The sequence below is a fragment of the Nyctibius grandis genome, chromosome 1 (genome assembly GCF_013368605.1).
Source record: "Nyctibius grandis isolate bNycGra1 chromosome 1, bNycGra1.pri, whole genome shotgun sequence".
Classification (NCBI taxonomy): Eukaryota; Metazoa; Chordata; class Aves; order Nyctibiiformes; family Nyctibiidae; genus Nyctibius; species Nyctibius grandis.
This window is the reverse complement of record NC_090658.1, coordinates 705137-718089: the sequence shown is the minus strand read 5'-3', so window position 1 is coordinate 718089 and position 12953 is coordinate 705137. Positions and strand designations below refer to the sequence as shown.

Sequence of the window (12953 nt, the reverse complement as noted above, 5' to 3'; positions counted from 1 at the left end):
TCTCCACCTATAAAGGTGTCCTCTGCAAAAGGAGCTGCTCAAGCATGTGGAGAGCTCAGCTCTCCTGCAGATCAACAGCAACAGACTTGCAGACCTTAAACTCTATGATTTTCATCCACTATAACGTACAAGCTGGAGCCCAAATTCAGAACAAATTAATACAGTAGAAGGGAAGGGAACACACTCCCTTTTTGTTCCAAGGAGGGTAAAGAGAAAAGGAAAAAGAAAAAAGTGCGTACATGTTCAAATAAACCAACTTTAATAATAATACTGCACAGTTTTTTGCAGGCATGCGAGGTATTTGCCCTGCTTGTGCTCTAAGTTGGACAGGTGTGAGGCACACCTATGAAAAACGTGTGGTTTTATCAACATGGCACTGCACTCAAGCTACACAGCCCTGCTGAGACAGATGTCATCATCTCGAGCACATTCTGTTCCCAGGTCACACACAAAATATAACTTACTTTGTCTTCAGGGCACGAAGCTCGTTATTAACCACCAGTGCAACAAACCCCAATATGTCTAACTAATCTCTTGCCAGTCTGACATCTCAATTAGCAAAAGATTTAAATCGGATACAGATTACTTCAATCACAACACACTTCATAGAACATCATTACAATCTACGGAGGGAACTGACAACTCTGTTCCTTTCAAATTCCTACTAGCAGTTCACAGCCTTTGTCCTTTGTTCACTCGTTTAGTCATCTGCAATTTCACTATGCAAGGCCATGTATTGCAAAGGAAAAATATGCATCAGTCCTCAATAAACCAACAAGTGCCATTACTGTATGCAAGAAAAAAAAGCCTTCAAATCTTGAGTGTCAAATAGAACAGGCTCACGCTTATTTTATATCTTCAAAAAAAAAAAAAAAGCACTGCTTTTCAAAAGTGAGCAATGGATAATTATTATTTCCTGAAAGGAAACAGGGTGCAGACACAAAAGAAAATTGAAGTTTCAGAGAAGAAATTTTTAAGTACCTGATAATAATATCTGAGAACCCAGCAGAGCCCTTCCACGTAGGACTGTACAACTTTACGACGGAATTTCTCATCAGATGCATCAACATCAAATTTGTTTTTATAGTAGCGCTGTTTCCAACCAGTCTCCCATAACCTGCATAAACACACACAAATAGATGTCAATACATGTTAATATATGCACATTTACATACCTGAATTAAAATATAAGCCAAAGCCACTTGCTACTTCAATTCCCATTTTCATACAATTTAAATGAAAGCATAAAAACTGATGCTCGACAGCAAGAGAATAAAATTTGATGGTTGGCATAAAAAAATACAGATGAAATTCTGAAGCCACCATCCTGATAAACACGTCTTCAAAGTACTTGTTAGGAGCAGGGTAGATTTTCAAACGTGTGCCTGCTGCTCTCAGGATTTTTCAGAGCAGTATTGCTCCTAGTTGGCAATTTCATCTTTCTTATCAGGAATCGCCATCTGAACTTTGCTCTTTAACTCTTCCAACCACTAGGAAGAGAACAAACTCTTCTCCTTCCTCATTTCATTTCACAGAATCACAGAATTGTTTAATCTACCCTAGGCGAAAATCTTTATCTTACTGGAATATCTTCTCACATCAAGTTCATTCCCCTATTCTTAATACCCCTCTCAAGCAGAAAAGTGATACAGTTTCCCTGCTACTCAAAATAAAAAGTAAGCAAATAAATAATAAGCAGTAGCTTGGTTTCTGTCCTCTCTTGCTGTTCAGACAAGCTATGACTGCCAGCAGAATTATCTGCAGCTCAGGAATCCCGTGCTTGCTCGCTCACATCAAGCAAGTCCCCTTTTACAGAGGGATTTTCAATCTTTCATGCCAGAGATGGATATTGGAGTCAAAAGAGCAATTTCAGACACCATTTATCCTCACTTCACACAGCTCCCCCTTATGTCTGTCTACAGACGGGGCAGGGGAAAACAACCCCTTGCTCCTCTTTGACAGACAAGCATCTGAATCCCTCAGCTCTACTGTATAATGTTAAGAAAAAAAGTGAATAATGTGCTGTACTGTGCCACAATTCAAGCAAGAATATTCCGTGAAGGTTAACAGTAAACACAGACCACAGGCTCCTCAAAAAACTCGAAGGCAGGGGGAATACAGCTGTGCTGGGCACGGGCAGCAACAGGGATCACTGCCTACGGACTCCACCTAAAAAGTTAGTTTAAGTAATAGAAAGATTAAGCTCTACCTAACATTTGGTTCAATCATGATTTGCTTCAGAACTCACCTCCCTCACAAAACCATCTGGGTTGGTTTTGAGATTTGTTTGTGTGTTTTTTTTTTTTTTAATTTAAACCTATTATTCACCATAGTGCATGCATTTTACACACACATATCTCAAAGTCCACAGGAATTTTGGTATTCGATTCAAACTGATGAGGAGGTGGAGGAATGACAAGATGTTTCCAAGGGTTTAAGCAAGCCAGGTGAGCAAAGACAGAGCTACGTGCACTGAAGTCTTGAAGGAGAGTCAAGAACATCTGCAGCCTACGAGCACCTGACCCTGGGAGCTCCCTGCAGCTAGACACTTGCATAAATTACAAAAACCTTTTCTGTAAGATAACAAAAACCAATCTGCCAGCTGACTAGAACGATTTGTTCTAGTTTTAAAGTCACTCTAAATACATTTTTTCCAAACAACTTTGTTGCATCTAGGACATTTATGCTTTTTTTTTTTTTTTTTTTTTTTTACTTACGAGAAGCATAAAATTATTTTCCACTCAGAAAAGGATCTGAATAAATATTCTGAGCTACAAAAGAGCTTAAACAACTGCAGATGAATGTAGTATATCCTTTTGCTTGACAATACCAAGCCTGTCAAAACTACTGGTACTCATAAATCACCGCAGTTCATTCACATTAGTTGCTGTAAAACTGTTAAAGCTTCTTTTAGAAGCTCTGCTAAAATTCAAATGGAAAGCAACATTAAAATTTATTCTGATTTTAGATAAAAATTCCGCTTGCTTGATTAAAAAAAAAATCAATCCATTCAGATCTGCACATACAGGAAAGAAAGAGCTAGAATATCTGATATGGGAGATCTGATGGGTTAGATGTCACAAATATGTCACAACAACAGTGCTGGACACTAGTGATCAGTGCATCAAAATGAAGTAACCCTTCTTGTCTTCCCATGTCCACCTACATGCCCTGACTCTCCAGAAAACAAAAACCTACTGGTTGCATTTATCAGGGCAGAACCTTTAACAAAAAATTATAAGGGCCTTCATCTTCAATTTAAAGGGCGATAGCTTGATATAAACCTTTGATAAATGCAGACTCGCTGGTAACTAAGTCAGTTAATTTGCATAAAATTCCTATCCCTTCATCTAGGGATCAGCTGTCCTAAGACATTTAAAGAACTTGTCATAGACAAAACAGGACCTGCTGCAAATCAGAGACAGAGGAAAACATACTGTGACAGTCGAGATAAATAATGCTGCTCATGTGAATGCAACTGAATTTTATGGGTTAAACAGCTCAAAAATTCAACTGCAAACCAGCAGCATTCAGCTCACATAATCAAAGCTGCACACTGAACGTCGAGCCAATCTAGTGCCTGGTCTCAAAGGGAGCAGTGGCTCGGAGGATGAAAACCTGCACGCATACTAATCTGGATACTTAGATTTAACGGCTATAGCTTACCCATCTCACTGGAATTTACTGAATATTCTAACCCTCCACATTAATTACCAGTGGATAAAAAGATCATAGAAAAGCATCTGAAGGCACTGCTGCTCTAAGCTAAATGGCATTAATTAGGCTGCATCTATTTCAGCAATTTGCTAACAAAGTGCTACAAAAAATGGCTTCACCTGATATTATCCTCTGGCTCAGGTTCGCTGTCACTATCTTCAGCTTTTCGCTTAATTCCTCCTCCCAGGGACGGGCTGCCATCAGAAGTGAGGCTGGTATTTGGAGATGAAGTTGTCTAGGGTCAGAATTATTACAGATAAATAGAGGGAGGGGGGGAAAGGATTTATTAGGCATTTTAAATCTCAGTTAAAATTAACAGCTTTGTGATAATCACACAAAAACTCACAGCAAAAGCTATACAACCCTTAAACTCTTCAGCATCAAAAGAAAAGAACAACACATCTTTGTACTAAAAGGCAGGCATTGATACATGCAGGCAAAAACTTCATTGTATTTGAGAAAAAAAAAACGCAATAAACAAGCCAGTATAACTTGATAAAACATGCCAGTTTGGATATCTGCCAGTTTTGGAACACAACTGTTGTCTCTAGTCCTACAGCTTATGTTACAAATTCAGTTTACAGCAACAGTGAGAAATTCACATGCAGACTACCATAAAAACGCTGCCTGTAATTCAGAACTGGCAGAAATACTCTACGTTTCTTCACAATTGATCTTTTAAAATTCTTTCAAATTTATCTATTTTAATAATAAAGTCTAAAAGAAACTTCTCCCATTCCATAAAGGAACTGATTTGCTTAACCCACGTGCAAAAGTTTCAAGATTAAAAGGGAAGAATAGCAGAAATTATACTTTGAAAAAGCATATTGTATTTATTTAGACTTCAGAAACAGAACACACATCTTTATGATGAAAAGGACCTTTAATTTGTTTACTGTTTGCATGAAGATCTATGCCCAGAAAGAAAATATTTGTCATAATTGTTATTTAAATATTTACCATACTTGTTATTTAAAGTTAACAATCAAGACTTGTAACGGAGCACTCAACTTATTTCCAGTTTTCCCTCATTTTTTAATACCTTTCCAAAAGCTTCATCTAAGTTTCTCCTCTTCCCAGTGAAAAGCAATGCTTTGGAAAGCAAAAGCAGCTGACCAAAACGTAGCTATGCAAATCACAAATTTCCAAAACACAAATATCTATGTCTGTGTGTGTATACAAATTCCAAAAAGAACATTAAAAGACCTCCAGCTCAGGTATTCAGTTTGTGCCTCTCACAAACCTACTGAGGAGGTTCCTAAACCTGTACTCACAGGAGGTTTGACTCCACAAGTGCCAAACAAGCTTGAGGAGAAGAGCCACCGTATTTGACTCGGATGCATCCACCCACACTTTCCTGCCCAGAAGTATTTAACAAGCAGTATCATATCAAACGTTAAAATAAAGAACACAATTTTAGTCAAGTAGTCTCAGAAAAATTTGTTATTAAAAGCCACCTCCTTGAAAAATAATTTTTTTGGTGTCTGCATTTCACGAAAGCTTGATGGGGTAGGGAAAAAGGCGTGCAGAGTAACACAGGTTATGATTATTTCCCCTTCTATGTGTAAACACCTTTGAACATCTACTTACAGAATTCTGTCTGTCATGCATCCTCATCTCAAAGGCGGCTTGTCTGGGGTTACTGATTGCCTGAGGACTAGATCGATTTCCCAGAGCTTGAGGGGAAAACTGTCCACCAGGAATAAAGGAAGGCTGATCCCTCTAAAAGATAAATATATACAAGTATACTGAAAAAGCTGTGTAATCCCCACAGCAGTGTGATTGTGCTCGCTCACAATTTTCAGATTAACATGTTACATAAAACAAGCGTAATCTACTCATTCAGTTCAGTTTAAATTAGTTATGCTTAACAACCTCACCCAGACATAGATGACACTTAAAAGTGAGATCCTTATATTCTTACAATTTATTAAGCTCTTTTTTAAAAAAAACCCACCAAACTCTGCATTTTGAGCCCAAGTTCTTTCTACGTGGGCTGAAAGGCAGTTTTGTGGGGAAGTAAGACTTCATCTAACTTACTGGGGAGAACATATTCTTTGTAAGCAAAGTGAATAACCTCTTCCACTTAATGGGGATAGTCAGAAAATACATAATTTAATAAACACAACAGCTAATGCTTCTCTATTACATTTGAGAGAGATTTGGCAACGCTGACTTGCTTGCAGGCAGAATGTGAGATAACTAGAGTTTGGGATAAGCCTTGTTTTTGTAGAAACATGCCTCTAACCAAGCAAATCCATTTAATGCAAACTGGAACACACACTTAAACCTCAACTCTTATGCTAAACTCCACTGCCCTCAGCAATACAATTGCTGAGGAGACTTGTGACAATGATGGAAAAGCAATTCCTGCACAGTGACCGTTCTGAAGTATCACTAGATAATCATGGAAGTGTGGATTTGGGTAGATTTGAAGGACACACCACACAGCTATCATCCAGCACATCCAACACACTCCCTCCTTTCCCTTTTAAGAAACCTTTAATGTGCAATTCCTTCTTTCAAAGCTTCAGTCTACAAAAAGCCATGAAAAAACTCCTTTAGAATAGTTTACACACAGGCCAGAAGATACCATGATTACAAGTGCAGTTTCAACCAACCCATCTGCTGAAAGCTGCAGCATACATTCTAACTCTTGCTAGTTTTTGCATTGTGTGAAGAATTAATTTACCTTCATTCTTTTTCTTTTTTCTTTTTGCCGTCTTTTAAAGTTGTCCTAAATAAAGAGAAATAAAGTCAGTTAAGCATACAGATTTCTTGGAAAAATATTTCATTATAATCCTCTACTGACCAGAAGGCCGTAAGCTTTTTATGTAATGTTCTGAATAAGACACAGGTCAATTCTTGTGCCTGTAAATCCAAGGGAAATGGGACAGAATTTTCTACTCTACTCTGAAAACCTATGGGGGGAAAAAAGTAGGTGTGTATTCAAAGCCCCACAATGTGGTAATGGCTTATATCACCTACTCAGTTTAGCTATAGCCTTACTCCAAGGTGATAGCAGTGTCAAAGGACACAAGCTCCTTGCCTGCACTGGAACAGCTGCCAAAAAAAAAAAAAAAGTAGGAGAGACATTAAAGTCCTAGAAACAGGAAAACAAGAGGTCCAAGGAAAGATATTTCTTATTCTTGGGCCATTGAAATTGAAAACTTGAACATTAAATTGGCATCTCCACTTCAAGAGAGGTGCAGGCTGGGGCAATTATAAACATTTTGCCAGCACTGGCATAGTATTTTTTGACTGGAAAGTAAATACAATTCTGCTCTTTCATTCACAAGGTGTTTTGTCCCCGTACTTAATGAATAAACTGGAATATGTCTGCAAAAAACTGCAGAGACAGACCAAAAGAACAACAATTTATGGACACATTTCAGCTGGCACGAGGTACTGCAAGGCAAGAATGCACTGGGAATTCAAATTTAGTATTTCACCCCTGCTCGTGGCTTGCACTGTCACAGGTTGCAGGAAATGACAAACAATTCCTTCTTCAGTTTTCACAGCAGCTGTTGAAAAAGCTGCAGGTAGTAACAGAACTCACACACAGTTTTCATTTTGCTGTTAACAATCAGAAAAACAGGCCTTGCAGTCCAGGAAAAGAAAATCAACTGGAAGCACACCATTCTGTTTTGAATAAGGAAGCATTCACTAGAGATTATAACAAAAAAAATACAAAGTTTGCTTTTTTTCTTGTTCTGTTAAAGGAGTGTCACAGTCTAACAGTAACGCATGTGATTAAAAGCAAACTCCAAGAATGTAACAAAAAAAATTACATCGTCATCTTTTCTCTTTTTGAAAATACTATCTTCAACTTCTCCAACAGCCAACATGATCATCTGGACCCGCTGCAGGTTGACAAAACCACTCTCTGTGAGGTACCCCTGCAAATCAGAAAATAACATCATTGAAAAAGCAGCCTATTTTCATAGCAAACACCCAGATATTTTTAAAGAAAAAGCAAAACAATTTACCCCGGTTTTGTGCACCACATTTTTATATATGTTAACCAAGCGATCGATTGCTCCCTCCCTAAAAACAAACAAACAAGAGCATGAGATTCATAGGGTTTAAAACCACAGTAGTTACACCTGCAGGAAAAGCAAGCATCTATTCCCATCTACCTGATCTCCAGAGATGGCAGGTGAGGAAGAAAGTCATTTCCCACAAAGAAGCACATAAAGACCCAGTCGTCAACACTTCTTTCAAAATCAAAAGTGAAAGGCAAACTGGCCATAGTGAGTTCTCTTTCCAAATACTACAACACACAGAAGAAAAATGACATTAGAAAACACTGTGTATAGTTTAAAAATATTATTTATATAAAGCAGATATATAACTGCTTCAACATACCTCTCGCAAAACACATAATCGGATGAAGATAAATTCTTGCTCAGCGACAGGCAGACTGTCTGCAAACTGATCATGCTAAAAGAAAAGGAAAGGCTTGCATTACATCCAGGCTCACCTTAAAGCTTCTCCAGCTCAGTTTGCTCTGGGAGGAGTTCAGAGGCACACAAGTACAGTTTCTCAAGGTCTTACACCAAGCACGCATTTTGCTGCTTTGCATGTCTGTTAAGTTACTCATCATTTTCTCTTGCCAGTGAAAAAACAAACCCAACAAAACACCACAAGTGAGGATGTTAGGTTTGGCGTAACATTTCTGTGCTACAAAGTACAATTTTTACTTATTAATATAAGAGGAAAGCTAGGTAATCCCAATTATATATTTTGCATTCAGCCAAAACCAACAGCGAGAACAATTTGAGGATCTCATTAAAACACAAGTTAGCTTATAGATAAAAATAATTTCTAGAAACAGCAGAATTCTTACCTTGCCTTGTTTTTCTCTGGGCAAACCTTGGCAATCCTTAACCTCATGACCCATCTGGTTACAAAGACTACACGGCTTGGGTTTATTTGGTTTAAACTCTTCCCTGATTATAGTGAAGTTTGGTTCGTGTGTGGCTAATCCAAGCATAATCAGATCAGCTACCAATCAAAAGAGAAGAATAAAAGATAATGAAGGATAAACATTATTAAGCATTTTTAAAAAAAAGTTTAAAAGTGAAGTACATTCTCCCTTAAGCAAGTGTGCACACGCAGATGTGCTTACCCCCAAGACAGCACAACTAAGTGACAGTTAGCCCTTCAGCTATGGACAGGGCTAGATCCTCCCCCATGTTTTATACAGTGCTTTCAGAAACTAACAAATATACTGGATTATTTACACAAACACAAGCGAAAGCCTAAAAACTACAGCCCAAGTCAATCACAAAGAAAGCTCAAGAGGAGATACTGCTAGCAGAAGAGAACTCACCATCAGCCCCACACAGACAATGATGGGTGTTTGGGTCGTGGTTTGGTTGAGCTATACAGAAGAAAAAAAAAACAACACATTTAGTCAACCAAAGTGACATAAAATAATTATTGACCATACCTGAAATGTTCACATTTATTCGAATTTTACCTCTTTGTCTTCTAATGTAATCCATGATTTTATGTTCACCTTCACCAGGAGCACTAGCATCAGACAAAATAACCTGCGAAACAATCATGCAGACAATGTATGCTGCCACAGTAAAAAAAAAAACTTATGTAGTTCATTTACTGAATATTGAATCTGACTTATGAATACTTGAAATTCTCATTTGTAGTTTTAACTAAAATATTATGATTCAAAATGAAATTTTAGAGTTCGGAACCAACGAATAGACCATCTTTTTTCTCTACTAATGCTAGGATGAAGCTGACATATTGATTCAAATACCACTGAAATTATCACTTTATTAACTAACATATTTGAAGTTTCCTGATAAATTATCAGGGCAATTGAAATACACACCAGAGAACTAACAGATAAAGCAGAAATACGCCCGCTTAGATCTTCTGAACTCGTAGACACACTGATACATTATCACATTATACACTTCCTTACACTGATGTCCAGATGAGCATTAGCGTTTGTGAAACTCATGTCTGATGGAGGGCATTAAGCAGAGTCATCTGCCCTCTAATTAGACCGCTTTAACAGTCAACTTGTGGAAAACAAAACAGACAGCTGCGTCTGAGAAGATTGACTGTTCTGCCCTCTTGTACAGAGCAAACACAGGGCTGTCAGAAACAAGACTCAGGGGGAGTGGAGTGGTTAAGGAACAGGAGGAGAGAATTTCAAAGTCCAGAAAGGTAAGAAAGCTGATATGTATTATTTTCATTGCCTGTCATCATCCATCATTAGAACAACAGAGAAAATGCAGCCTACCTGAGGTAGCAAACGAGTTAAAAAAGAAATAGTGAAAAGAATACATATACAATGTATCTTAACACTTTCCCCCAAAAGAAGAAAAAGTATTCCTAAAACTGTCTCCCATTATATCAAATTGTGGCTTCTACTATCAAATCTTTTCATTGCTCTCAAATGAAATCAAAACAAATGGTGCTGTTAGATTGTGTTATTAGGATGAAATGTACCTCTGAGGACCCAGCAGAACGTGCAAGTCGGTCCATTATTAATAACAGCACAGTGCCAGAAGATGAGACAAATCTGTTAAATTTATACTCTTCCATCACATCCAAACCCAGCCTAACAGATCACCTTAATTTCCCTGAAGTATGAAACTGTGAAACTTACTGTCAAATTTTTCCACCCTGGGTCACTGTTCAAACGGTCAGCTATGTAATAGCGGAGACATTTAGCAAGATTGTCCATAAACTCAGTTCCCTAAAAAGTGACGGAAGAAAATAAATTAAACCTTCATTCAGACACTGGCAATTGCTGGTTAAAGTGCAAGATTACTCACCGGGGTAATACAGTTGCTGTCAAATCTCTCTTTCACTTCTTCTGGAGGAAGAATGCCACCTAGAGCAATAAAAACATTTAACAGAAGTAAATCGATATGGAACATCAAAAACACTTTTGCATGATAAAAACCCAGATGGTTCCCCTGACAACAATTAACACTTATTGAAAATTAGTTTGTTTAAAAAACCAAAAAAACCCACCAGCTTAAACCAGCTCTTATCATTATATTATCTCCATCTTAAAGTAAGGTGTTAGTACATTTACAAACATCGTTACTTCAGAAAGGTGATTTCACTACCTATTCTGTCAAAGAAATCTCAAAGAAACTAAGCTTGCTAAATGAGATAAAACATTAGGAAATAATTATTTTCTTACATATTCTCCCCTATGTTTCCACTATCTATTCACTTGGGCTCACAAACAGGGTTACACCAACTTCTCTCACCTCTGAGCTTCATAAAAGGTCTTCTGTAGTCTAGAAATGCTACAGGGAGAAATGTTAAAGTCTTTGTCCTCCCTTTTTAGCCTCTAACTAGGTTACACAATAGCCCTCTCACTTGGGCTACAGCATTCATTCCTCCTACAGTCACCTGAGTTAATTGCTCCAGCCAGCACGCTTCAGCTACACACACCCCTTTCACTCATGTGTCACCCTTAGAAAGTTGCACTGACTTTGTTTCCTCACTGAGTTTAGAGTTTCCACTGTCAAGTAACTACCCTTGCTCGCAGTTCACTACTCCTGTGCAGTGGTATTTACATTGGATCCCTGCTTTTAAGCCTCAGCTCTCCATTCACCATGCCCTACAAATCTGTACTTCCTTCCATAAGAGGTTTGGTTAGTTTCCCACTGCTACATTTATCCCTGCTCTTCTGTTCAATTTTTTGCTAAAGGAATTAAGAGTACTCAACACAAATCCATTCCAGGCAGGAGACAGAAGAAGAAAAAAAAAAGTGACATTTTGTTTTATCTTAACTTCGTAAAACACAGATCCATCCTCTGTAGGCTTGCTATCCCCTTCTAGCAGTGCACAAATATCCACCGAGCAAGACATCCCTTTTCTAACCCTTACTGAAGCATTCAAATCAAACAAGAAGTGACTCTCCCTTGAAAAACCTCAGATACAGCCACAGTTCTACCTTTTGCCAGAATTTCTTGTCTTATTTTTTGCTTCTCTTCAGCAGCTTCCATGCCCTCCTTTGATGCTCTGAATCTTCTTGACCGCTGTTGGTTCATTTTCGCACGTGGAGCCTACAAAAGGTATCATAATGCTGGGTTCAGTTATTGCATCTGGACAATTGTTTCCTTTCTGGACAAGTCTTTTGAAATTGGCCAGTCTGTGATTACACAACCATTTAATGAGACATTAACAAATTTAAAACAGGGATTTCCGTTGTCCCTCCCTCGCGTCACCACTAGCTCTCATATGGCAGCACAAGGAGCTGGACATGTTTCTAAAGACGTGTCTCGAGCTTCTCCATGAGCTCAGCCAGCAGCATGCACACCATCTCAGAAATGCACAGTGCTCAAGGAGTCAAAGTTTCCCTTGAAAAATAAATGAAACTTACAGTGACATGTATCTGAGAAGCATTATTTATTACATATCCTTTCTCCAACAGGAGACTCCTACTAAGAGACTCCTACTGTATTCCTAACTCTTGAAAATAAAAGACTCCAGCAGACAGTAGTTAGCTATGACTTATTGCAGGTATGCTGGGGTTTTTAGAAGGATACACCAACATTTAGTTGGGATTGCTTCTATATACACACATACATCAGGAATTCCTGCACTTGAATTCAGGTTAAAAACCTTTTTACTTAATGATACTCATTTTACCTTCGAGAAACTGAAAAGCCTAGAAAAACAGCAAGAGCTCAAGAGGCCTCCCAGCAGCCTGCTAGGCCATTCTGGCATCTCTCAACGAGACTACACAATCTGGATAGAAAAATACTCAGTAAAGCAGAGTTATTAAGAAAAGATGGTATCTTTCATTAGACCAACTGATGTCCCGAGGGGAGATGAGGATCAGGTAAAAAAAAAAAAAGCAGCTTTCACCTTCCAATGTGCCTGATGGCTGGCCTGTGGAATATTCCACAGCACAGTTCAGTCACTGCCCATTTTAAGTGCATCTGCTTAAATGGTTTTCTGGTCTTTCCCAGCCTGTGGCATAAATTATCACTAAAGCCACAGAACAGAGGAATATAAATAGTTTCAGAGTGTTACTGTCTTACAGAAGTTTCCTGCTTTTCAGAAGCAAAGTTCAGACTGTAGTAGACTACATTAGCCAGCTCATATAACCCTGGGGACAATAAACCACACGAATACTTTTAATTACTCTCACCAAAATTAAATTAATAGTATATTTTACCTGCACGTTTTCATTTTAGAAAACTATTTCCCAAAGGATCTTACGAGAGCAG

The 12953-nt window shown here is 38.2% G+C and overlaps 1 protein-coding gene across 1 annotated transcript in view; it reads right to left on the bottom strand.

Moving 5' to 3' along the window:
* Positions 1-12953, bottom strand: part of XRN2 (5'-3' exoribonuclease 2) — a 45179-nt gene that overhangs the window by 26540 nt on the left and 5686 nt on the right. The window contains exons 4-17 of the mRNA XM_068399775.1: positions 11672-11783; positions 10533-10591; positions 10364-10453; positions 9203-9275; positions 9053-9103; positions 8567-8724; positions 8086-8160; positions 7857-7990; positions 7707-7764; positions 7509-7616; positions 6410-6454; positions 5308-5439; positions 3837-3952; positions 982-1117 (exon numbers count right to left, since the gene is read on the bottom strand). Of these exons, the coding sequence (XP_068255876.1) occupies positions 982-1117; positions 3837-3952; positions 5308-5439; positions 6410-6454; positions 7509-7616; positions 7707-7764; positions 7857-7990; positions 8086-8160; positions 8567-8724; positions 9053-9103; positions 9203-9275; positions 10364-10453; positions 10533-10591; positions 11672-11783 (1347 nt within the window). The remainder of the gene's footprint in view (positions 1-981; positions 1118-3836; positions 3953-5307; positions 5440-6409; positions 6455-7508; positions 7617-7706; positions 7765-7856; positions 7991-8085; positions 8161-8566; positions 8725-9052; positions 9104-9202; positions 9276-10363; positions 10454-10532; positions 10592-11671; positions 11784-12953) is intronic.